Source organism: Eptatretus burgeri, chromosome 5 (assembly GCF_056783735.1).
Source record: "Eptatretus burgeri isolate ZD-2024b chromosome 5, Ebu_testis_v1, whole genome shotgun sequence".
In the NCBI taxonomy this organism is placed as follows: domain Eukaryota; kingdom Metazoa; phylum Chordata; class Myxini; order Myxiniformes; family Myxinidae; genus Eptatretus; species Eptatretus burgeri.
This window is the reverse complement of record NC_140965.1, coordinates 4,744,691-4,768,782: the sequence shown is the minus strand read 5'-3', so window position 1 is coordinate 4,768,782 and position 24,092 is coordinate 4,744,691. Positions and strand designations below refer to the sequence as shown.

The 24,092-nt window shown below is 46.5% G+C and overlaps 1 protein-coding gene across 9 annotated transcripts in view; it reads right to left on the bottom strand.

Moving 5' to 3' along the window:
* LOC147025745 (RNA-binding protein Musashi homolog 2-like) overlaps positions 1-24,092 on the bottom strand; it is a 203,108-nt gene that overhangs the window by 176,802 nt on the left and 2,214 nt on the right. For 2 of the 9 annotated variants that reach the window (XM_085880444.1, XM_085880445.1), the window contains exon 1: positions 666-771. The exons of 4 other annotated variants lie outside the window; for them this stretch is intronic. In XM_085880444.1, the coding sequence (XP_085736570.1) occupies positions 666-736 (71 nt within the window). In that variant the 5' untranslated portion in view covers positions 737-771. Of the gene's footprint in view, positions 1-266; positions 589-665; positions 772-24,092 lie in introns of those variants that run through there. 3 more of the 9 variants (XM_085880452.1, XM_085880449.1, XM_085880451.1) reach the window with 3 other exon arrangements.

Genomic DNA, 24,092 nt, shown 5'->3' with positions numbered 1-24,092 from the left:
GGGGAGGGGATCCCCAATCACCGTCCGAGCTGCCGCCCGCCTCCCGCGCCCGCTCTGTACTTCAAGCGACCGAGAAAACCCCTTTTAGCAGAAACAAGAAAAACTCGTGAAAAACAAGTCGCATTCGAACCGAACGGGTTAATTTATATGAAATAGTGAGGAAAACGTGCCCGTGTGTGTTACACAAACAGCACTGTTTGAGCGCACGCACGCACGCACGAAACCCTCTGCTCCACACGGACCCGCTCTGCTCCACACGGTTTTACCTCAGACGGTTGTCTCAGTTCGAGGTTCGATGTCCACTCGTCCTTCGTCAGGCTGTCACACCTCACCGTCCCTCCACTTTCTTTACTGAGGTGCCTTTCATTCCCCCCTCCCCTCCCGGCAAATCTTTTTTCACCCGAATCCTCTCTTTTATTACTTATTCTTCCTCTTCTTCACTTAGTTAACTCACGTTACCCGAGCTCACGATAACTCGAACTCCAACTCTCCAAGGATCCCCCACCCTCTGTCACTGTTTCTCTCTCTGACCTTTCCGTCCCCGTACCCCGTTCTTTCTGTGTACCCTTACTGTCCACACTTAACCATGGTACCTGTCCTATCCCCCCTCCTCTCCTTTTCACCACCCACCCCCCACACGAGCGCCCCCCAACCCCGCCCCTCACCCCGGATCATGTTGTGGCTCGCCAAGCGGAGCGAGCGCCTGCCCCGCACCCTGGCCGCCATCCGCCTCCATGGCGCGCGACGCTCCCTCTGACACAAACGGCGGCGGTAAAGGAGGGAGGAGGGAAACGTCTCGGGGCCCGCCCCCTCCAAGAGTCAGTCAACGGCGCCCATCCAATCAGAAACGCGCGCTGCGGATAATTGACGTAACCCAGCCCCCGAGGGGGCGTGGCCAACCCACCGTACCTGTCATTCAGTACCTGGCCATCCAATGAGCGTACATCATTTCAGATGATTGACAGTGTTGGGGACAGGAGGAGGGCGGGGTTTAAAGCAGCTGCTTTGAACCCCGCGGCACGCCGCGACACGCCCATTTTGCTCGTCAATCAAAGCGGATTGACCAATCATGATCCGCTTTGTACGTTTCGATTAGTGAGAGTGGAGGATGCTTGAAACACCGCGCTCCACGCTAAGACACGCCCACCGCTTCTTCCCCAACTGTCCCATTGCAAGCAACGTTAAGTCCGCGGGCTCTTCCAATCACATTCGACCTTGTGGGCGGGTCTTGCGTGCATTGTTTTTATTGTTCTGTAACGCACTGTAGCGGATCTCGTGGAGAAATGTTTTGAGAAGAGGAGAACGGCAGACCCGGTGGAGGTAAGATGAGGAGTCAAAGGAAAAGCTAGCACGCTTACAATGATGAAGTAATTCGGATACGTCCATTTAGACACAAGAGTGAAGCAATAAAGGAAGAAAAAAAAATACGGACAAACAAAAAAAAACAGCTGGGAATGTGGTGTCCGATTCCATAAGTACGTACTTATGTGGATGATGACCTGTTGTGACGTGATCATGCCGGATGGTGCTGGGGGGGCGAGGTGTTCGTGGTTTGATGAAGGAGAGCATGAGTGGTTGTGTGAAAGTGAGTGTTCGGGGTTTGATGAACGAGAGCATGAGTGGTTGTGTGCAAGTGAGTGTTCAGGGTTTTATGAATGAGAGCATGAGTGGTTGTGTGAAAGTGAGTGTTCGGGGTTTGATGAACAAGAGCATGAGTGGTTGTGTGAAAGTGAGTGTTCGGGGTTTGATGAACGAGAGCATGAGTGGTTGTGTGAAAGTGAGTGTTCGGGGTTTGATGAATGAGAGCATGAGTGGTTGTGTGAAAGTGAATGTTCAGGGTTTGATGGACGAGAGCATGAGTGGTTGTGTGAAAGTGCGTGGTGGGGGTTTGATCTCGGAGGAGAAAGATTTCAAGTGTACTGTTGCCATGACCACAATACATTGTCCAATCAGTCTTAGTTGCCCATTAATTTGTTTCCAGCCTGCTGTGAGTCACTTTGTTCAGGTGTTAATGCATTGCTCTGACAAATCTCTTTCAACACCAGATTCTGAGGTATTGATATTTGGAGGTAGCTGGCCCCACTGAGTTACTGACAGACGGGTGGGTAGTGCATCATATTTGGAAATTCATGATGCAATTCCACATCACTTGAAGTATCTTGTGTTGTCCATATGCGTACAATATGTACACTTCCTTCAAATAATATGAGGGTTCTTTAATACCTTGTTAAAATGGCTTTCAAAAGAGCTGCCCATTGTAAGAATGAGAGGCACACTGGTGTCTATGATCATATAATCTCTGATCCTCGATTGCAAAAGCAAATGATTGTCTTGATGAAGATACGTTGTGTGAAGAGACAGACCCAGGGATGCGAGAGGAGGATCCCAGGAGTTCTCCTAGGAATATGAGGGATACCTGGCGCTGCCGGGCTGGGTGAACTTCTCCCGGCGGTGGTTTCTGGATGTGGTGGACATTGAAAAGCTGTGGAGTTATCGGCCTCATTGTGGTTACCTTTTGCCCGTGGGCCGGCGGAAGCACTGCCCGACTCCGCCTCCCAATATACATTCACTTTATAGCGACTTTGGTGGCCTCAAAACAGTGGTCAATCCCAATGTTCGGTAGCCTAAAACTTTGCCCATATTCTGGAGTACCTCCACCCAAAATTTGGTGCTTCTTGGTGCTACGGTTCGGCCGTGAAAGAGTAACGAACATATGCACAAACAAACACTAAATTCAGAAGTGCCACAAGACATGAACAAAATTATTCAAAACTTTGAACCAATTCGTAACGACTAATGTGATATCCACCTAAAAATTGTGCATCTTCATGCAAGCATCAGGCTGGGCAGAACAAAAAGGCAAGAAGAATAAGCTGTGGTTGCGACTAGTCATTGTAAAGGCACAGTCAACCGAAAATACCATGAAGACAAAGGCTTAGCCCGGCGTTTCAGCTTCAGAGTTGCCTTCGATTGCGGAGTGAAACGAACTTTCTTCACAAGCACTGCATCTGCCCTCCCAACTCCACCCCTCCCAACTCCACCCATCCCACCCCCACCCCTCCCACCCCCACCCCTCCCTTCCCCCCTATACCCCCACTCCCACACACATATGCACACACCAAAGGGGTATGTTTATACTGTTGTACGTTGCTTTTGTTATCTCCTGATTAAAGCAACATTATTACTAAAATGGTGAGTCTGAGTCTTTGTCCTCATCACAAAGATATGAGCTGTGTCTTTATATTGGAATGAAATCCCAAACTAGTACCTGGAGCAGTCCTTAAATAAGGTACGAAGCATATAAATGATAAAGAAATCCATAATTTACAAAATCTCTTCAATCAGCTGGTATAATAACTTACAAAAGTGTACATTCACGTTTCAGCTGTCTGGGTTCAAATCTCTACTCGGCTGGAAACTCACCCTGGTGTTTCGCATGCAGGGCAATACGTGTGTGTGTGTGTGTGTGTGTGTGTGTGTGTGTGTGTGTGTGTGTGTGTGCGTGCGTGCGTGCGTGCGTGCGTGCGTGCGTGCGTGCGTGCGTGCGTGCGTGCGAGCGCATGCACAGTTAATCAGCTAGATGTTAAGCTCGATGACCCATCAACCAGCACTGAGGCTGTTAAGATCCCACTGGGTCTTTTGTGAAGAGTAGGCAAATTATCGCTGGCACTCTGAATAAATTACAAATTCCTGTCTCAGTCAAAGGTTAGACATGACTGGCAGATTCCAGAAAGACTAAGGTCGGCATCATCCCCCCTAACTGATCCCATAACATGGGAACAATTAGAGATGTTGAGGAAGAATAAGAAGAAGAAGATGATTATCAAGTAAAAAGGAAAAATCATGAGACTGATAGTGATTATATCTGGTTTGAGCTTTTACATCTTTTCTCAACAATGACCTTTAGTTAACGCAGCCCACCGGAGAACATAACCTTTCACATGTCAGGCGTCATTGTAACATTAGCAGTTCAACAATAACGAATGCATTTGTGAGAGAGACAGACAGATAGACAGACAGACAGAGAGACAGAGGGAGACAGAGAGAGACAGAGGGAGACAGAGATGTTTAAAATAAGAATGGAAGATTGTAATGTACATAAGGAAAGGAAATAAATCACATGGAAATACAAATAAAAGATAAATGGAAGGTCGAGGCTAAATACTTAACCAGCCAGAAAATATCATTGGTTGTATCAGTTCAATGACCAGTCAATTGGAAGGATTAACATTCAAATGAGGCAGATTCTTCGAAAAAAGCAATCACTCCTCTGCCTCCTTAATTCGGGCTTCAATTTAAGCATTTTAAAGTTACAATATCTTCAGGAAAGAATTTTGTTTCAAGCCACAACAGTTTTTGTTGAAGGATTTAAACTCCTACAGTGCTGTTGTTGTTGTGGTTCTTGTTGGACCATTGGTTGGACCATTGCTGGGGTGGATTTTTGAAATGTGCACCCATTGGTTGGACAGCTGTCCGACCACACCCACATTGGTTGCTTGACTCCACCCACCAAGGCATCCAAACAAAATGATATGGCCGCCATCTTGGTTTTCTGCTGGACCCAACACAAAAGGCCTGAGGCCTCTGCTGATTATACACTGTGGTTTGTTGCATTAGATTTCCATTGGCTTTGTTTGAGTCGAGTGCTAATCACGATGAGGGACCCAGAAAAATCCAATCATATGTCAAATAAAAATTAATATGGAAGAGGCAAAGCCGAGAAGCGAACATAGAATTCTTATTACATTCGATGCTGCAATTTCCGGTTACTTCGGCCTGGATTCGGGATCAGCGATCAAATAATGTAAATCACGATTTAAAATTATTTTTTGATGATGCAGGAGATATATTTATTAAAATCAGTGGAGGAAATACACACCATGTCTGATATTTGGGTCTTTCATGTCTCCGATGATGCCTTTATCTCCCGGGACGCATCATTCCCCATGACAAAAACCGGAAGCAAAAATAAACCGGAAGCAAAAAGGCATAGCCGACGACACGGATTCCAAATTGCCAGGTTATTGTGTTGTTGTTGTTGTTGTTGTTGTTGTTGTTGTTGTTGTTGTTTCCTATTCCCTCATGTGCACGCGTTGAGTATGAAGCTCACTACGTTCGAGATTAGTAAGGTTTAATCAAGACCGTAGGCGCACCTCCCTAAAAAAAATAGCGTTATGTAATTTTTTAACAGCCCCGTAATGGGGTTAAACATCCATGACTGGGTGTCGGAGGCTGACATGGATGAGAGGTGTTGAGTTGATCTTTTAAAAGCGCATTAAATGTGTGTTTCCCAATCGTGCTTTCATCTTTTAGGAGTGCATTAAATACATGCTTCCCAATCGGCCCGTTTGCATTTTTAAAGCCAATTCACTCGTACTTAATGACGAAGTGCCATACCTCGAATGACCATGCACATTGTACATGTTTTTTGAAAAAAAAAAGGTTTCTTACAAACGAGAGAGAGAGAGGGCGGAAGAGAGGGACACACACACACACACACACACACACACACACACACACACACACACACACACACACACACACACACACACACACACACACACGACTGATATAACAGCTATAAAGCAAATCTCTTGTTCGGAATTACAATGAATCTTATCTATCTAATTATCTTATCTGATATTATTCATTCACATGGGAACACGGGACAGACACTGCTCTATCTCATCTTGTTCATTCACATAGGAACATGGGACAGATGTGGCTCTATCTTATATTATTCATTCACATGGGAACACGGGACAGACACGGCTCTATCTGATATTATTCATTCACATAGGAACATGGGACAGACGTGGCTCTATCTGATATTTTTCATTCACATGGAAACATGGGACAGACGTGGCTCTATCTGATATTATTCATTCACATAGGAACATGGGACAGACGTGGCTCTATCTGATATTATTCATTCACATAGGAACATGGGACAGACGTGGCTCTATCTGATATTTTTCATTCACATGGAAACATGGGACAGACGTGGCTCTATCTGATATTATTCATTCACATAGGAACATGGGACAGACGTGGCTCTATCTGATATTATTCATTCACATAGGAACATGGGACAGACGTGGCTCTATCTGATATAATCTATTCACATGGGAACATGGGACAGACGTGGCTCTATCTGATATTATTCATTCACATAGGAAAATGGGACAGATACGGCACAAGGTTGATGAGACAGATTCGAGAATGTAATCTGAGCGGTGGTAATGATTTGCTTTTTATTCTCAGACTCAGCTTTCATCACATAGACACATGGAACATAAGCAAGGATGAGGGAGTTGAGTGGACAGAGAAGGCGAAAAAATATCCATTTTGTGTCGCAGGTTGTGAACACACTGCAGTCATTCTTGTTTTTGATGCTCGTGGAAGAGCTAGTACCAGAACACTGAACGAATCAGGATGCAACAGACCAAAAGGTGGAGAGTGAGAGAGAGACAGAGACAGAGGCAGAGACAGAGACAGAGACAGAGACGTGTATATATATATATATATATATATATATATATATATATATATATATATATATATATATATATATATATATATATATATATATATATATATATTGTTACAGCTGTGGAAATTCGCAATACACCATAAAGGGTCCTTCAATCAGTTATGACGATAAGTAATTGTGCAGTTAGATTTCCCCACCGTTGTGTGGAGGGAATTTCGTGTTCACAGGGCTGCGATCCTTTGAGATAGCCATTTTTCTTTTCTCTATCGTTATTTTGGACCAAACCATGCACCCCAGCAACCAAATCGCCACCACCACCTTCGCCTCTTTACCTCCACAACTTCCTCCCGCAAACATCACTTCACCGCCATTCTCAAACGACATCCGCCAACAACCAAACTCCCACCACCTTCGCCTCTTTACCTCCACAACTCCACCCTGCAAACATTGCTTCACCGCCATTCTCAAACGACGCCCGCCAACAACCAAACTCCCACCACCTCCGCCTTTCGACCACACGTGCCATGGGCTGTGAATGCGTTCCTTTCGCCTCAAAAATCGGATCAGGAATGCTTAACATCCCCTTTTCATCCATCCAATGACTGAGCATCGGGTGGCATAGCCCTGCCTCCGAACCCGCTGTGATCCAGAAATTTACATATACGCCCCTCCCCCGGGCTATATACGCGCGAGCATGGCGCAGCTCGCAGCGGGAAGTCAAGGTGCAGTACGTCGGCAGAAAGTCAAGAACCAAGTGGGAGCAATGGAGTGGCAGCGGCGGAGTGTCGGCAGAAGAAGTCAAGTCTGCAGTGTCGGCGGGGCAGTCGAGTCGGGAGACGGAGCTCTAAGCCGACGGGAAAGGAAGACGGGGAGCGCCGGAGAGAGCTCGCCGACCACGCCAGGGGCATGAGGCCAGGCGCAGCTACGCTGACATTGCGGCTTGCCCGCCATCGCGCCATGAGGGCGCGGGTAAGACCCTTCGGTCTCGTGGACCTGGCCGCTCCTCCAGGTTCCACGCGCATTCGGCCCACGGGGCCAGTCTGACTCCCTTGCCTATGAGGGGGTCTTTTCTTGTGTTTTCTTTGAATGCATGTTGTGGCGCTGTGTCTTATAAAGTAGAAACTGTTTAAGTGCATGTAAATAAACATTGCTTTATTCGGTTGTAACTCTTGCTTGTAAATTGCATTCCTACTGTATGGCTGTGAATACGTGCTTGCCTTGTCTGAGTGTGGAATCAATGTACTTGTCGAACTGTTTCCCGTTTCGTTGCGTCCTTTCCTTTGTTTGAAAGTGCCATCTTGCATCACGTAAGGAATCGGTAGAAGGGTGTAAGCACCCGGTAACTAATCATGTCCGTCGGGGCCGGCGATAACACCGCTCGGTTATCACTGAAGCACGAAAAGGACCGCTTAAGCGGTTCGTGTCCTCGGCCGGCCAGCGGCGAGGTACGATCGCCCAGTTAACTACCCACGCAGGTACTTAGGTAGATCGAGTTTGGCGAACAACCCTGTCCTGCGCGGGTGGTCGATTGGCACGATTGTGGTGTGGTCGAAAGACCCACCCGTGACTAGCTCCTGGCGGTAGTTCCAAGAGGGTCACGACTGAATTGTCCGTTTCGGTGGGCGACGCGGTCGAATTTGATCTCGTGGCCGATCGCACGCCGGGCGGACCATAAATTCGTAACACTGGTGTACAGGAGTGTGGGATTCAAATCCACCTCGGTCTCTAACTAAATTTACGGGGATCGGACCAGGGGTGTGCGAAGCAACCCCCTCCCCCCCCCGTTCCCTCCCCCCAAATTACGGGAAAATCTAAATTAATTCTCTTCCGAGAAATAAAATGGAGTTTCAAGGCGAGCGAGTGCCGGGGGTAGAAATGAATATGTGGAGTAATGTAGAATCCATGGCCCGGGGATGGTTCTTTTTATAACTCCACCGCTAATTACAATCCGTGGGGGAGTTCACCCTCATATTCTGAGCACAAACTTTGCCGGCAAACGAAGTCGCAAGATGGCGGCGCGACCGCACTTCAGCGAGGCACGAGGCATGAGCAGGCCGCTATTAATGGCGCTACGAACGGCGCGACACGAGGCGAGCGCTCCCAACAACTTTTTCAAACCACGGGGTCATGGCAGGCGTGGCAGGAGGCCGGAGCATGCATTGACGGGCTTCGGAGACAAGTGTCGAAGTCCTTGCAACGGTGGAGGAATGGTGACAATTGTATAGGGGAATTACACTCGTTTTCCTTGGAGTTGGACGAGGCACGGCGGCGCGGAGACAGGGTTCATGAGGATTACGTGCGAACGGAGTCACAACGATGGGCCGATGGACAGGAAGAAAGGAGGGGGAAGAACAAAGGCAAAGCTAGAAAAGGAAAAATGCGAACACGATTGGGAATTAAAAAACTAAAGAAAGAGATAGAAGAAGGCAAAAAGATAATTAAAAGAAATCCGAGAAGAGACGATAAAAAGAGGAGGGGAACATCTGGAGCAGAGGGAAGAAGAATGGTTGGAAAAGTCAAGACAGGTCGAAAAACTAAAGGGAAAAATGGGGAAAATAGAGTTGAGTATCCATAAGTAGGAACAAGGGAGGAGCGAGCTAAGCGAGAGAATGGAGGAGGAGCGAATTGGTAACTCCCAGGACAGAAAGCACATGGAAGAAGAATGGGAAAAAAAGTTGGAAGAGAAAAAATGCGAACACGATTTGGAAGTAAAGCAACTAAAGGAAGAGGTAAGATCAGGAAATCAGGACAGAAAAAGCCTAGAACGGGAGATAGAAATAGGAAAGGAATGGCAGGAAGACCAAGAGAGATACGGTGAGGAAATGAACGAATTGTGGGAGAAAGCATGCAAAAGAGGTGAGGAGGCCAGAAAGGAATCGTGGAAAAAAAACTTCTGAGATACTGAAACACGAAACCAAAGAAAGAGAATTACAAAATGAGTTGAGGATGGTGAGAGAAGAAAGAACGACAGCAGAGAATGAAACGTTGAGGAACCACACTGTACAGATCGAACAGCTAGAAGCAAAGGCCAGATTAAAGAATGAGATGCAAGAAAGAGTACGGAAAGAACAAGGGATGAGACAGGAGAAGAAAATCAGCCAATTGAAGGAAATAACGAGATTGCAGAATGAGGAACAAGAAAGACAGTGGAACAAAAAACTGAAAGAGTATGAATTTGAAACTGAACGACAAAAGGAAAAAAAAAATAGGTTGGAGTACGAGGAGAAAGTGAAGGAGCAAGGAATGAAGCAGGAAGGAGAAATCAGTCAATTGAAGGAGACAACGAGATTGGCGAGGGAAGAACGAGAGGAACAATGGGATGGAAAACAAAAAGAACATGAATTTGAGGTTAACCAATTGAAAGAAAAGGCGAGGCTGGAGTGCGAGGAGATAGACAAAGAACGGCGAATGAAACACAAGAAGGAAATGAGCCAATTGAAAGAAACAATGAGATTGGAGACTGAAAAGCATGAGGAACAGTGGGAGAGAAAACAAAAACTATACGAGTTTGAAATTAACCAGCTTGAGGGGAGAGCAAAATTTGAGTCCACAGAGATGGAAAAACTCCGGAAAGAGAACGAACAACTCAAAAAGCTCCGAGAGGATGAACGACTCAAAAGGAGCCAGGAAGTAGAACAGCACAATGAGGTGGGATGTGTGACAGCACCACAGGGAATAATGTTAGTGGTGCGGGACTTGAGTGACATCACTCGTCGGATGAAACAACAATTAGGGCAAACCCTGAAAATGGAGACAGTGGAAATAATAACGGGAGCCCGGGTGACTGAAACGTGTAAGACGAGATATGAGGTGACGACGTCCGAAAAATCAAAAGAGACGAAGATCCAGGAAGAAACTAATAAACACGAAGAGATAAAATAAATAAAATGTATAGAGACTCGGAGATAGAAAAAAATAGAGAGATTACACGATAAAGACGGGGTGAAAGATGAGCACACACACATGGAGTTAGCGAGGCTTAACGGGGGCGAGCTGGCGGATTGTGTCGTGACCCAGTGCAAGCAGCCGGATAGCCTCCTTCAGGAATGGAGGGAGACGCTATGCTCCCTTGAAGCTGATCACGACCAGGTGGGTTTGGTCGTGTCAAGCAAGTTCAAGGGGGCGAGTGCTGCGAACAGGTGCACGTGCAGCTTGGGGGGTAATGGAGACCCCGGGACCCCTGGTGGTGGCACTAATCCCCAGTGTGATTGTCCCGGTGCGTATGTTCACGAGTGTGGCGAAATGCGTGCTGCAACGCACGCATAGCGCGGGTGCAAGGGCGTGTGTGAGAGCGACCGGGTGGGTGACGAAGACCCTGTGTGTGGATGAGATCCCGTGTATGGATGAGACCCCGGGTATGAGTGACACCCCGTGTGTGGAAGAAACTCCGTGTGTGAGTAGTGTGGTCACGAGTGTGCCGGAGTGCGTGTTTTCCAGCGCGCCGTGTGTGAAAAAAGCACGGTGTGTGAGAGGGACAGCGTGTGTGAGGTCGCTGTGTGTAAGGGAGATGACAGTGGGCATGCGCGAACATGCAGCCGCGTCTCCCGGTGTGAGTGTAATGGCGCGGTGTGTTAGTCTCGTGACACGCGGGAGTTTGAGCGCGTGGAAACGACGGCGACAGATGGACAAAGGCCGGGTAGCGGCCGTAGCTGGATTGGGGACCGCGCCGGGTTTACCCAGCGGCAAGCGCGAGGTTCGGGTCGTGCAGCGCACGAGGCCACCACTTGCGCGCTTGCGGGAGTGAAACCCGGTCCGTAAATGCCAGCGGTGGATGTTGCCGATCCCGCGGATGGACAAAAGGTAGGCTGGATTACGAATTTGGACCGGATGGGTTCTCCACGCGAGCGTGTTTGTGTAAAGCTCTGACGAGCAGAGCACATGTGGTCGCGTGGGGAACCCCTCGAAACGCGAGGCTTGTTTTGAATGCGCAGGGTGATGTCATGGCTGCACGTAGGGTTGGAGTCCGGCAGGAGGGGAGATCCCTGCCGGATGGTACCATCCAAGAGGGACGAGGTACACAAACAGCTGCCATGACGTCACAGGCAAGGTGCGCAGGTTGCGAGTTGCCGCGCTGGTGCTGCGCGATGGAAAAAAAAGAAAAGCAAGCCTCGCTTTCGGGTGAACCGGATTCCCTGGGCAAGGGGTGGAAGATCCCCTTGCCTGGGCACAGGACACCATGAGTTAGGGGGAAGCGTTTGTGTTAGTTAGACCGGCTTCATGGGGCAGGGTAAGTCCTCATGGAGTCTGTGGAATGGATTAGGTAGAGGGATTGTAGTCAGATTTAAGTTGGGAAATGGAAAATGATTTGGAGACAGTGACAGACTGTGGATGTGTAGAGGGGACATAGCTTAGCTACGTAGTGTTAAAAGGAATGTGCTGTAGTTTAAGGGACGACGAGGGAGCACGAGATAGTTAGGGGATGTAGTGAGCAGGATGGCAGAAATCAGCGATGTGGGAGTTGAGAAGTGTGGAAAAGGAGACAGGTTGAGTGAGTGAGGCCAGTGGGTCTGTGTGTATGGAGTGATTGTGGAATGCATGGTGCGATGAGTGATTGGGAGGAGGAGTGATTCCCACCCAAGGGACCCCGGGGTCAGAATAATGTGAGTTAGTTGGTTAGTCAAATTGAAAAATGGAGGTCGTTTTGCTGTTGGTGGGAGTGTAGGCTCGAAACCCATTTGGAGGGGTGCAGGGGCCCTGTTGACGGGCTGCGAGCATGGCTGCGAATGGTGAGTATCGCTGAGTGGGTACCCCGGGCACCGGGCTAGTCGGCCACGGTAGGCCAAGGGCCCATGGAGGGCCGGGATAGCGTAGTGGGCACGGGTGCGCCCGCATGATGCGGGGGCCCGGGGCGCCATTGGCCACGGGGTCAGTGTACTGGGCACGGGCGACCCTCGGAAAGGAGTCCGGGGCACCAGCCTGCCACGTGAGCATTTTCAGGGGAGTCGGCAGCGAGGGCACTCCCCGGTGTTTAGGGAGCTGGTAGGCTCGGAGGAATTGTAGTGCCCGAGGGTGCCATCGTTGGGGAATCGGCAGAGGGTAGTTCCTGCCAAGGGAGCCACGCGTCCCAGCCATGAGACCGTGTGAGGGCACGGGAAGAAAATTGGGGGGAATGGCCCAAAAATTGCGAGGACACCAACATAGGCGACGGGAATCTGGGTTGATAGAACCAGTAGATTAAGTGAGAGGCGCTTGTTGAAAGCCCTGGGGTATTTAAAGGTTAATGGATAGGGTAGATTAGGAAGTGTACCACTCCGCACCATCCATCCCTTCGCTCTCGTTGTGAGCCGCTGGACCCACTTTGGGTTAAGATCGCTGAAGTCTGAGGAGGCCATCCTGAGGCTTGAATTGAGCCTTGACGCAGGACGCTAGCTCTCCCTCATTCCCCTCCAGGAAGGGAACGTAGGGGTTGGGAGTAGGTTAGGACAGGATAGGTTAGCTGAAGAAGGACGATAAAGGGGGTTAGGGGACGATTTATAGGGGGAAGTAAAAATAAAAATAAAAACAAAAAAATAAGTTGGGGCTAAATTGGGTTTTGACATTAAGGGAGTGGGTATGGACAGAGACAGGCAAAGGGATAGGTTGGGAGGGAGACAGTCGGTAGGTCCGAGCCCACCTTCCGTGTGGCCAACACCACCACACTCCCTCTGCCAACCTCCATCTCAAGGCAAGGTGCCGGCCACTTCATCGGCTGGCTGTTTACTTCAAGGCCTGTGCCGGTCGGATCATCTGTCGGCTGTGTTTGCTACAAGGCCTGTGCCGGCCATTTCATCTGCCGGCTGTGTTTGCTACAGCGGCCTTGTCATGCCATGCCTTGCCTGCCTGCCTTTGCCATCCATGCCTACTGCCCATGTCCACCAGCCCCGTTATGTTTTGCATTCCCCCCCACCCCTGTTCATTACCATGTGTGCCAGGATCATCGCGCAAGCCGCAAGGACTGCCCGGTAGGCAGCCGCACCAGGAGACTGCGTTTGTGCAGCCCATGCACCGTTGTGGTTCACTGCGTTCATTTCAAAGGGGGAGGCCTTGGACTGCGTGTGAGCAGCCGGCCACGATCCCTGTCACCTCCATTGCATGAGCCAGAGACTGCGCGCGAGCAGCCTGGCTCCCTGCTAACTTTTTTCTCTTTGCAGAGTCCATCAATCCTGGGCCATGGAATAGTGTAAATTGTAAGGTTAAGTTGTACTTGTAAATGTGATTTGCGCCTCCAGCATGTGAGTCTTAGCGCCGGCAATTTATTTAAGTCGGCTGTATGAGTGAGTTTGTTTAGTTAGTTACTCAGCCCGTAGGTTATTTATTTTGGGGACACGAATACCATGAATGTCGCACTCAGGGATCCGAAGATAAACTGTACTAGGGGAGAACTTACACATGATGGCACATGAAAATTCGACGACTCGGGACGAGTCTGTAAAAAGGGAAGGGGGTAGTGTTACGGCTGTGGAAATTCGCAATACACCATAAAGGGTCCTTAGATCAGTTATGACGATAAGTAATTGTGTAGTTAGATTTCCCCACCGTTGTTTAGAGGGAATTTCTGTGTTCACCGGACTGCGATCCTTTGAAATAGCCGTTTTTCTTTTCTATATCGTTATTTTGGACGAAACAACGCACACCAGCAACCAAATCGCCACCAACACCTTCGCCTCTTTACCTCCAAAAATCCATCCCGCAAACATCACTTCACCGCCATTCTCAAACGACGCCCGCCAACAACCAAACTCCCACCACCTTCGCCTCTTTACCTCCACAACTCCACCCCGTAAACATCGCTTCACCGCCATTCTCAAACGACGCCCGCCAACAACCAAACTCCCACCACCTCTGCCTTTCTACCACACGTCGTGCCATGGGCTGTGAATGCGTTCCTTTCGCCTCAAAAATCAGATCAGGAATGCTTCACGCCCCCTTTTCATCCATCCAATGACTGAGCATCGGGTGGCATAGCCCTGCCTCTGAACCCGCTGTGATCCAGAAATTTACATATACGCCCCTCCCCCGGGCTATATACACGCGAACACGGCGCAGCTCGCAGCGGGAAGTCAAGGTGCAGTACGTCGGCAGAAAGTCAAGAACCAAGTGGGAGCAGTGGAGTGGCAGCGGCGGAGTGTCGGCAGAAGAAGTCAAGTCTGCAGTGTCGGCGGGGCAGTCGAGTCGGGAGACGGAGCTCGAAGCCAACGGGAAAGGCAGACGGGGAGCGCCGGAGAGAGCTCGCCAACCACGCCAGGGGCACGAAGCTTGGCGCAGCTACGCTGACATTGCGGCTTGCCCGCCATCGCGCCACGAGGGCGCAGGTAAGACCCTTCGGTCTCGTGGACCTGGCCGCTCCTCCAGGTTCCACGTGCATTAGGCTCACGGGCCCAGTCTGATTCCCTTGCCTTTGAGGGGGTCTTTTCTTGTGTTTTCTTTGAATGCGTGTTGTGGCGCCATGTCTTGTAAAGTAGAAACTGTTTAAGTGCATGTAAATAAACATTGCTTTATTCGGTTGTAACCCTTGCTTGTAAATTGCATTCTTACTGTATGGCTGTGAATACGTGCTTGCCTTGTCTGAGTGTGGAATAAATGTACTTGTCGAACTGTTTCCCGTTTCGTTGCGTCCTTTCCTTTGTTTGAAAGGGCCATCTTGCATCATGGAAGGAATTGGTAGAGGGGTGTAAGCACCCGGTAACTAATCACGTCCGTCGGGGCAGGCGATAACACCGCTCGGTTATCACTGAAGCACGGAACGGACCGCTTAAGCGGTTCGTGTCCTAGGCCGGCCTGCAGCGAGGTACGATCACCCGGTTAACTACCCGCGCAGGTACTTAGGTAGGTCGAGTTTGGCGAACAACCCTATCCTGCGCGGGTGGCCGATTGGCACGATTGTGGTGGGGTTGAAAGACCCACCCGTGACTAGCTCCTGGCGATAGTTCAAAGGAGGTCATGACTGAATTGTCCGTTCCGGTGGGCGACGCGGTCGCGATTTGAGTTACGTGGCCGATCGCATGCCGGGCGGACCGAAATTTGTAACAATATATATATATATATATATATATATATATATATATATATATATATATATATATATATATATATATATATATATATATATATATATATATATATAGTGACACCAACAGCAGAGTTGAAAGTAATGAAAAGTAATGGTTCCATACATACACAGAATATATGTATATGTACACACACACACACACACACACACACACACACACACACACACACACACACACACACACACACACACACACACACACACGTTTTAATATCGTGCAATAAACAATTCATTTTGCACACTGGGAAAACGAAAGAAGTTTTATTGAGCATGAATCGAGACTTTGATTATAAATACTGACTAGAAAGCATCTCAAAATGTAAAGCCCGTCTGCTTTGTACTCAAACTAAACTTGACGAAAACGACAGTTTAAAAAAATTGTAAATTTTCTTAATTGGTGCCCTTCAGCATCTCATAATGAAGATTTAATGAAGATTTGATGACAAAGCCTCAATTGGAAAAAATCTTACAACCTGGACATACACACTGAATCTCAATGGGAAACAAGGATTTCCATTAAAACATATATAGCTGGTCTACCATTTCACCAATGATGTCATCCTTACAGTACTCTATTCCCCATTGGAAGTAGAATGAGATGTGCTCAGTTTCGAAATTTTCCGATCAGCGGTTTCAGAGATATATTGCTTTAATTTTTTGTGTTTAATCCAAGGTGGCTGCCATATCACGTGACCTACGATGTCACAATTATCATTTAAATATTCTCCATGGCAGAGTCGCTCCTACCCTGAAAATGTTAAATCAATCGGACAAGTGGTTGCTGAGAAAAATGGTAAATAATAATTGAGCACAAAATGGCCAAAAAATGGTTGAACAATAATGACAAGAAAAAGAGCAATCAGAGATTGCAGACCCTTGCCAGGATTTGTTTTGTGTAGTTTTGAGTGATGTAGTTTTGTGTAACATTTGTGTACTGATTTATTATGTAATTAATAACACACATAACTGGAACTGTCACTTTTTAACTGCTGGCAGTGATGACCGGGTACCAAGACATCTCGTTTTGATGCAACCTCGCTTTGATCGGACACTTGACCCTGACCCATGACATTTATTATAATTCAATTGAATTCAGAATGGGATTAAAATAAATTCAATTCAAATCAAATGGAAGACTAAATAGGTACAGTCCTGCATTGGAGACATCAGAAGGGACCCAAACAAGCAAAAAGCAAAGATGAAGTCATCGTGAGGAACGTGGATAGGATTCGGGTTTCAGCTGCTACTGCTCTACCAGCAAACCCATCCAGGCACAGCCAAATGAGCCTTATTCCAAAAACATAATCTATAATTCCAGAAATGTGTGTGTGTGTGTGTGTGTGTGTGTGTGTGTGTGTGTGTGTGTGTGTGTGTGTGTGTGTGTGTCCGCTGTTTCTCGACAACCGCTGGTCCGATCTAATTGAAACTTGCCAGGTATATTGCTGGGGACCTGAGGATGTGCCTTTTCAAGGTTTGATATTAATCGGACAAGTGCTTCCCAAGTTATGGCCATTTATTTACCAACCCAATGACAAGACACGTTGCGTGGGCGTGGCCGATGGGGAAGGGAAGCTCAGCCGCGTTCGCCATTACGGGTTAAAATGTACGGACTTCCGGATAGTGATGACTTTGTGTATTCTAATAATTTCTCGATTTCTTATGCGCATTTATAGATAAACACAATGCCGCAAGTTATGATCGTTTTCATATGAGGCGGTGCATAAATTTCGGTAACATCAGAGTGCTGGTATGCTCCGAACCAGGAAGTAATTTTATTTTAGTAAGAAAAGGCAAAATACGTTGGTGTTAATTGAATAATTGGCCATTAAAACCTAAATTGCGAATAATCGTAACTGTGATATGCGAACTTCCGCGCCACGCACGTATGGGCACGCGAGAGCGAAGAAACGGCCTGTGTGGTTGTTGTTTGTTGCTCGCGGTTTGAATATATATATATTTTTTTACGGGCACGTTCTTGTAATAATAATAAAAAAAACCCAGATCAAAAAAATAAATAATTCTGTCTTCCAGATCATGCGTCCTATCAGGTTGAAATTTAAAAAAACTATATTTCCCATCACTACTAGATGACAACTGCAACGTTTCATGTTGATCGAATGAGCGGTTCAAGAGAAATAATTTTTTAAAAGATTTTTGCTCAATTCAATATGGCTACCAGACCATGTGACCTATCAATTATTATTTAACAAACTTGTACACCCAAGGCTTGGGGAACATTTGTGTGAAGTTTCCCTTTGATCTGTCCAGCTGTTCTGGAGAAGATTTTTATAGGTTTTCGGGTAAATCCAATATGGTTGCCAAACCATGTGACCTATGACATCATTTGTGTGAACGTTTTGTTCCTTGTGGATAGATGGTCATACTTGTAAAGTTTCACCTCATTCTTTTCAGCTGTTTCAGAGAAGAATATTTTTGAAGGTGTTTTTTTCTTAAAAAGCAATATGGCTCCCAAATCACGTGCCTGCTGACGTAATCAATTTTTATTTTGTGGGCCAATTTATCCCTATATATCCCTCATAAATCTTCATACTGATCAGATGTTGCATTCTATGTATGCAATTATGACGTCATAACGAAGGCACCTGTGACGTCATAAAAAAATGACACTTATTCCTCATGAGGAGTACTTGACATGTGCCAAGTTTCAATTTTTTCCAGGGTGAGGTTTGGGAGATACAGAGGTCCAAATTTTTTCTTTTTTTCCAACATGGCTGCCACACCACGTGACCTATGATCTCATAAGTCGCTCCTATGGTGAAAATTTTGTCTCAATCCGACAAGCGGTTGCAGAGAAAAATACACATGTTCTGTGTGGACAAACAAACAAACAAATGCAAAATCACTCACAGAGCAACAACTTGGCGAAACGGAACGGCACTCAGTGGAGCACATACCTCTGTTAGGCTGAATAGTTTACATTTTGTATCCCATTGATAGGCCGAATCTGAATTTGGACCTGAACCAAAATCAAATCAATTAGTCCTTGTTACATACCCTACATGTCCACCAAGTTTCATTTGAATCCGTCCATAACTTTTTTGAGATATCATGCAATATCGGTTTTGGCCCAATCTCTCAAAGGTGAAGAATCACTTTAAAAAATTCTCAGATCCGGATCCGAATTCGGATCTTCACCAATATTAAGTGTTACTGTCCTTAGCCGGTCACCTACACATCCAAAAAAAATTCAGAACGATTGCTTGAAAACTGTGACAAACAAACGCTCCAGACCAACATGCACTACATGGGCAAAAGTATGTGGACATCTGCTCATCCAACATCTCATTCCAAAATCATGGGCATTAATATGGAGTTAGTTCCCCTCTCTTTCGCTGCTATAACAGCCTCCACTCTTCTGGGAAGGCTTTCCACGAGATGTTCCTTGTTGGAGCATTGCTGCAGGGATATGCTTCCCTTCAGCCACAGGAGCATTAGTGAGGTTGGACACTGATGTTGGGCTATTAGGTCTGGTTCGCAGTCGGCATTCAAATTCATCCCAAAAGTGTTCGTTGGGGTTGATATGAGGGCTCTGTGCAGGCCAGTCAAGTTCTACCACACTGCTCTCGACAAACCATTTGTGTGGACCTCGCTTTGTGCACGGGGGCATTGTGATGCTGAAACAGGAAAGGGTCTTCCACAAACTGTTGCCATAAAGTTGGAAGCACAGAATCATCTAAAATGTCATTGTATGCTGTAACATTAAGATTTCCCTTCACTGGAACTTAGGAGCTGAGCCTGAACCATGAAAAACAACCCGAGACCATTCTCCACAAAACTTTACAGTTGGCACTGTGCATTTGGGCAGGTAGCGTTCCCCTGGCATCCACCAAACCCCGATTCATCTGTCGGACTGCCAGGTGGTGAAGCATGATTAATCACTGCAGAGAATGTGATTCCACTGCTCCAGCGTCCAATGGCAGTGAGCTTTACACCACTCCAGTCGATGCTTGGCACTGCGCATGGTGATCTTAGGTTTGTGTGCGGCTGCTCGGCCATGGAAACTCATTTCATGAAGCTCTCAACGAACAGTGCTTGTGCTGACGTTGCTTTCAGAATCAGTTTGCAACTCGGTAGTGATTGTTGCAACCGACGACAGACGATTTTTCCACACTACGCGCTTCAGCACCCGGCAGTCCCGTTCTGTGAGCTTGTGTGGCCTACCACTTCACGGCTGAGCGGTTGTTGCTCCAAGAAGTTTCTACTTCATAATAACAGCACTTACAGTTGACCGGGGCAGCTCTACTCGAGCAGAAATTTGATGAACTGTCTTGTTGGAAAGGTGGCATCACATGACGTTGCCACGTTGAAAGTTACTGAGCTCTTCAGTACGACCCATTCTACTTCCAATGTTTGTCTATGGAGATGCTTGAGTTTATACACCTTTCAGCAATGGGTGTGGCTGAAATAGCCGAATCCACTAATTAGAAGGGGTGTCCGCATACTTTTGGCCATGTAGTGTACTTGGCGAATGGTTTTATTTGCCAAGTAACAAACAGACAGACATACAAACGGACCCACATGCAATGCCTTCTCCTCTGGTGAGGGTAATGAGGGTAATAATAATAATAATAATAATAATAATAATAATAATAATAATAATGAAAATTATTTTAACAAAATTATTAATTTGTCTTCTCCATATTCTCATAACAAAGTTTTGTTGAAAATTTGATGACAAAAACGCAAATGGTAAAAAAAAGAAGTTACATCCCAGACAGACACACAGACAGAAAAACAGAGACACACACACAAGTGATTTCAAAACCCCGTCTTCCACTGCATGAGGAACGGACTAATTAAACTTCAAAATAAACTCTGGGTGTTGTTTTGTTTAACTTTTTTTTGTATACATAGTCGGGATTCGTGGAAGATCCAGTACAATGAATGGAACAGGACATAACAGAAAAAAGCAGGATGCAAAACATGCATGCACGGGGTGGACAAGATAGATACAGAAGATGCATGGGATGGACAAGATGCATACAGAGGGAAACTCCAAGGAGGGAAAACTGGAACATTGGAAGGAGGAGGAGGTTTTTGTTGGGGGGGGGGGGGGGGTAACGAGGGTATAAAAGATCATGATTTTGGAATGGGGATGATCTGAGATGGTGGTGAACAGCTGTCTTGAAGACCTGGAGAGATGAATGAGATTGAAGAGCATGGGGAAGGTGAATCCACAGGTGGGAAAAACAGAGGAACAAATGAGTGGAGGTGAGAAGCGATCCTGGATTTAGGTAGATTCATCAGAAGGTGGTTAATGATGGACCGTGTGAGCCCTGCAGAAACAGAGGGGGAGCAAAGCACAGAAAAAGCAGAGGGTGCAAAACCAGAAAGGAGGCGGAACAAGACAGAGAGACCACAGACCAGTATGTGATAGTGAAGTGATGACTCGGCTTTATCACGGGAGATTCCAATAATCTCCAAGGCCTTCATTCCCACGGTGTTAAGCTCAGCAAGATGTGAGGCAGGGGCACTAGCCAAGAGGGGAGAGGAGTATACGATCAAGCTACGGATGAAGGCCTTGTAGGTGGATAGGAGTTCAGGTGTTCCAAGGAAGGACTTTGTACGACGGAGGATACCCAGTCAGTAGCTGACTTTGGAGACAAACTTTGAAATGTGGTTTACCCAAGAAAGATCATGACTGATAGTGAGACCCAGGAGTTTGAATGACTGAACTTCCTCAAGAGGATTGGGAATAAAGTAAATAGGAAGGTTTGCCAGGTGGTCCTTATGGAGAGGGATAGTGAGAGTGTGACATTTGTCAGGATTGAAAGTCATATTCCAAGTGTTTGACCGGCTTGTGATATTTTTCAAGGTCTGAAGAGAGGGTAGAGGATGCAGCCTTCCTGTGTGAAGGATGAGGGATGTCACGGCATAGGGTGGAATAATCAGCAAATATACAAAGAGGATTTTCCAGAGAGTTAGAGAGATGATTGATGAAGATCAAGAATGGGACTGGGCCCAGAACACTGCCTTGGGGCACTCCAGCCTTGACAGAGAGAGGAGATGAAAGGATTCCATTGAGTGTCATATGTTGGCCACAAGAAGGGAGGAAGTCAGTGAGCCATGTGTGGAGTTGGCCTTGGATGCCATGGACAGAGAGTTTGGAGAGCAAGGCATGATGCCAGACTGCATCAAAAGCACAAGATTTGTCGAGAAAAATGGCCATGATCTCCTGTCTGGCATTGAGGGCCTCCATTCATTGTTGGGTACATGGAAGCAGTATGTCCAAGGTGGAATTACCTGGTCTGAGACAAAATTGGTGATCTGAGATGAGGTTTTTGGAGAAAAGGAAGGATTTCACATCAACTGTGATGATGGATTCCATGACCTTGTTGATGATTGGAAGTAAGCTGAAAGGTCTGTTGTTAAGGGGATCGGTTTTTGCACCTTTTATGTGGTGCTGTGATGTTGGCAGATTTCCAAGCAGATGGAAGATGATCTAGTGCAAATGACAGGGTGAAAAGGGCAGAGAGAGGATGTGCAAGAGCAGCAGAGCAGGTTTTTATGACACATGAACTGATGCCATCCGGTCCAGTAGCAGAGTCAGAGTCGAGGGTTGAAAGAACCTTCTCGACCTTCTTAGGTGCAAAAGACAACAGAAGTCCAGGAGCAGATATGAATGACTGGGAAGGATGGTTACCGAGAGTAAGGGGTTGGGGACCCAGGATTTGGAAGCAAACACAGAAATGAGGCACTCATGAGTGGAGTTGGCTGTGGTGCCATTTGAAGAAAGGGAAGGGATGGAGGGAGAGCATACACCAGAGACAGACTTAATAAGGTGCCACCGGTTTTTATAAGAGGGCGACAAGTTTGAAAGTTCATTGTTGAGGTTGGATAGATGTTGTTTTCTGGCTCTCCTGAAAGTGGACACACACTTGTTGCGGAATTTTTGGAATGCACTGAGATTGTCTTCAGTTGGTTTAGCCTTTCAGGAAGAGAAGGCAAGTTCTTTCAAAGCAACTGCTCACCACAGGATTCATTGGTGTGTCGCCATTGGTGGGAAGGAGGGTAGGCTAAGTGGAGACGAGTCACAGAAGTCCTTTCCTGAAGTGCCATGGCTGGTGGGAGAGGTACCAACACTCAGCCAAGTTGCCTGGTGACAATTTGAGGAGGAGAGAGAGAGAGAGAGAGAGAGAGAGAGAGAGAGAGAGAGAGAGAGAGAGAGAGAGAGAGAGAGAGAGAGAGAGAGAGAGAGAGAGAGAGAGAGAGAGAGAGAGAGAGAGAGAGAGAGAGAGTGTGTGTTGGGATGACATCAGGGCCAGAGAGTGGTTAAAAGTTTGTCCATGTTATCATGTTGTAAAAGTTTATCTTTATGAGAAGTTAAACAACGAAATAGGGCAGTAACTTCATCAAATATTTCTGTTGTCCTCCATATGAATTCTCACAGGAAATTAAAGAATATGAAATGCAGAGAAACATTAAATTGGTAAAAAGCACAATCTGTATTATAAAAGTGAATTTCTAGATTTGTTCATGTATGCTTTAAAACTACTGAACCAAATCCAACCAAATTTAGCATGTCACCTAAGGTTGCCTCAAGTATCGTTGCTGTTGGGGTAGCACATCTGGGTGAGGGGGCTTCAAGGTGGTGGGGAAGACACCAATTCTCTCATTGTCAATGTATATCGTATAGCACCCTCGGTGGTAGCCAGTATTACAAATCTTCATCGATACAAGAGATGTGTGTGTGTGTGTGTGTGTGTGTGTGTGTGTGTGTGTGTGTGTGTGTGTGTGTGTGTGTGTGTGTGTGTGTGTGTGTGTGTGTGTGTGTGTGTGTGCGGGGGGGGGGGGGGTTATCGATTTATTAATTACTTATTTATTTTATTTCTCAACCTGGCAATATCTCAGGCATATTTTGAGCCAGCAAACTCATATTTGGACACAGCAGTGACCAAGTGATTTGGCTATCATGGATTTTATTTATTTATTGATTAATCAATTAATTATTTTCTTTCTTGCTTGTCCGGGCGATATCTCAGCCATCCTTTGAGCTCGGAAGCTGAAATTTGGGGACAAAAGTGAACATGTGCTTTGGCAAAAAACGATATTTTTTAATTAATTACTTAATTATTATCGATTTATTCATTACTTATTTATTTTATTTCTCATCCTGGCACTATCTCAAGCCGATATTTGGACATGACAGTGGCCAAGTAATTTGGCTATAAAGGGTATATTTTTGATTTATTGATTAATCAATTAATTATTCATTTTCCCATTAATTTTTTTTTTTTTCAAAAAGTTACGGATTCGGATGAATCAGTGGTGGGTTAGTTATGCTATTCGGCAATTGATTAAGAAATTAATAATTTTATGATTATTTACTTACTGTAATTATGCAATTAATCAATCAGTTATTGGACACCACTCCCTCCCAATTCCGAGTGCATGTGCTGCAAGGTTCCCGGCGATGCCACCTGATGGAGTATTTATTTATTTATTTGCGATGCCACCTGATGGAGGATTTATTTATTTGGCATGAGGGCGGTGGACTTTGAATGAACCGCTTCTTGTTCATTCTTATGG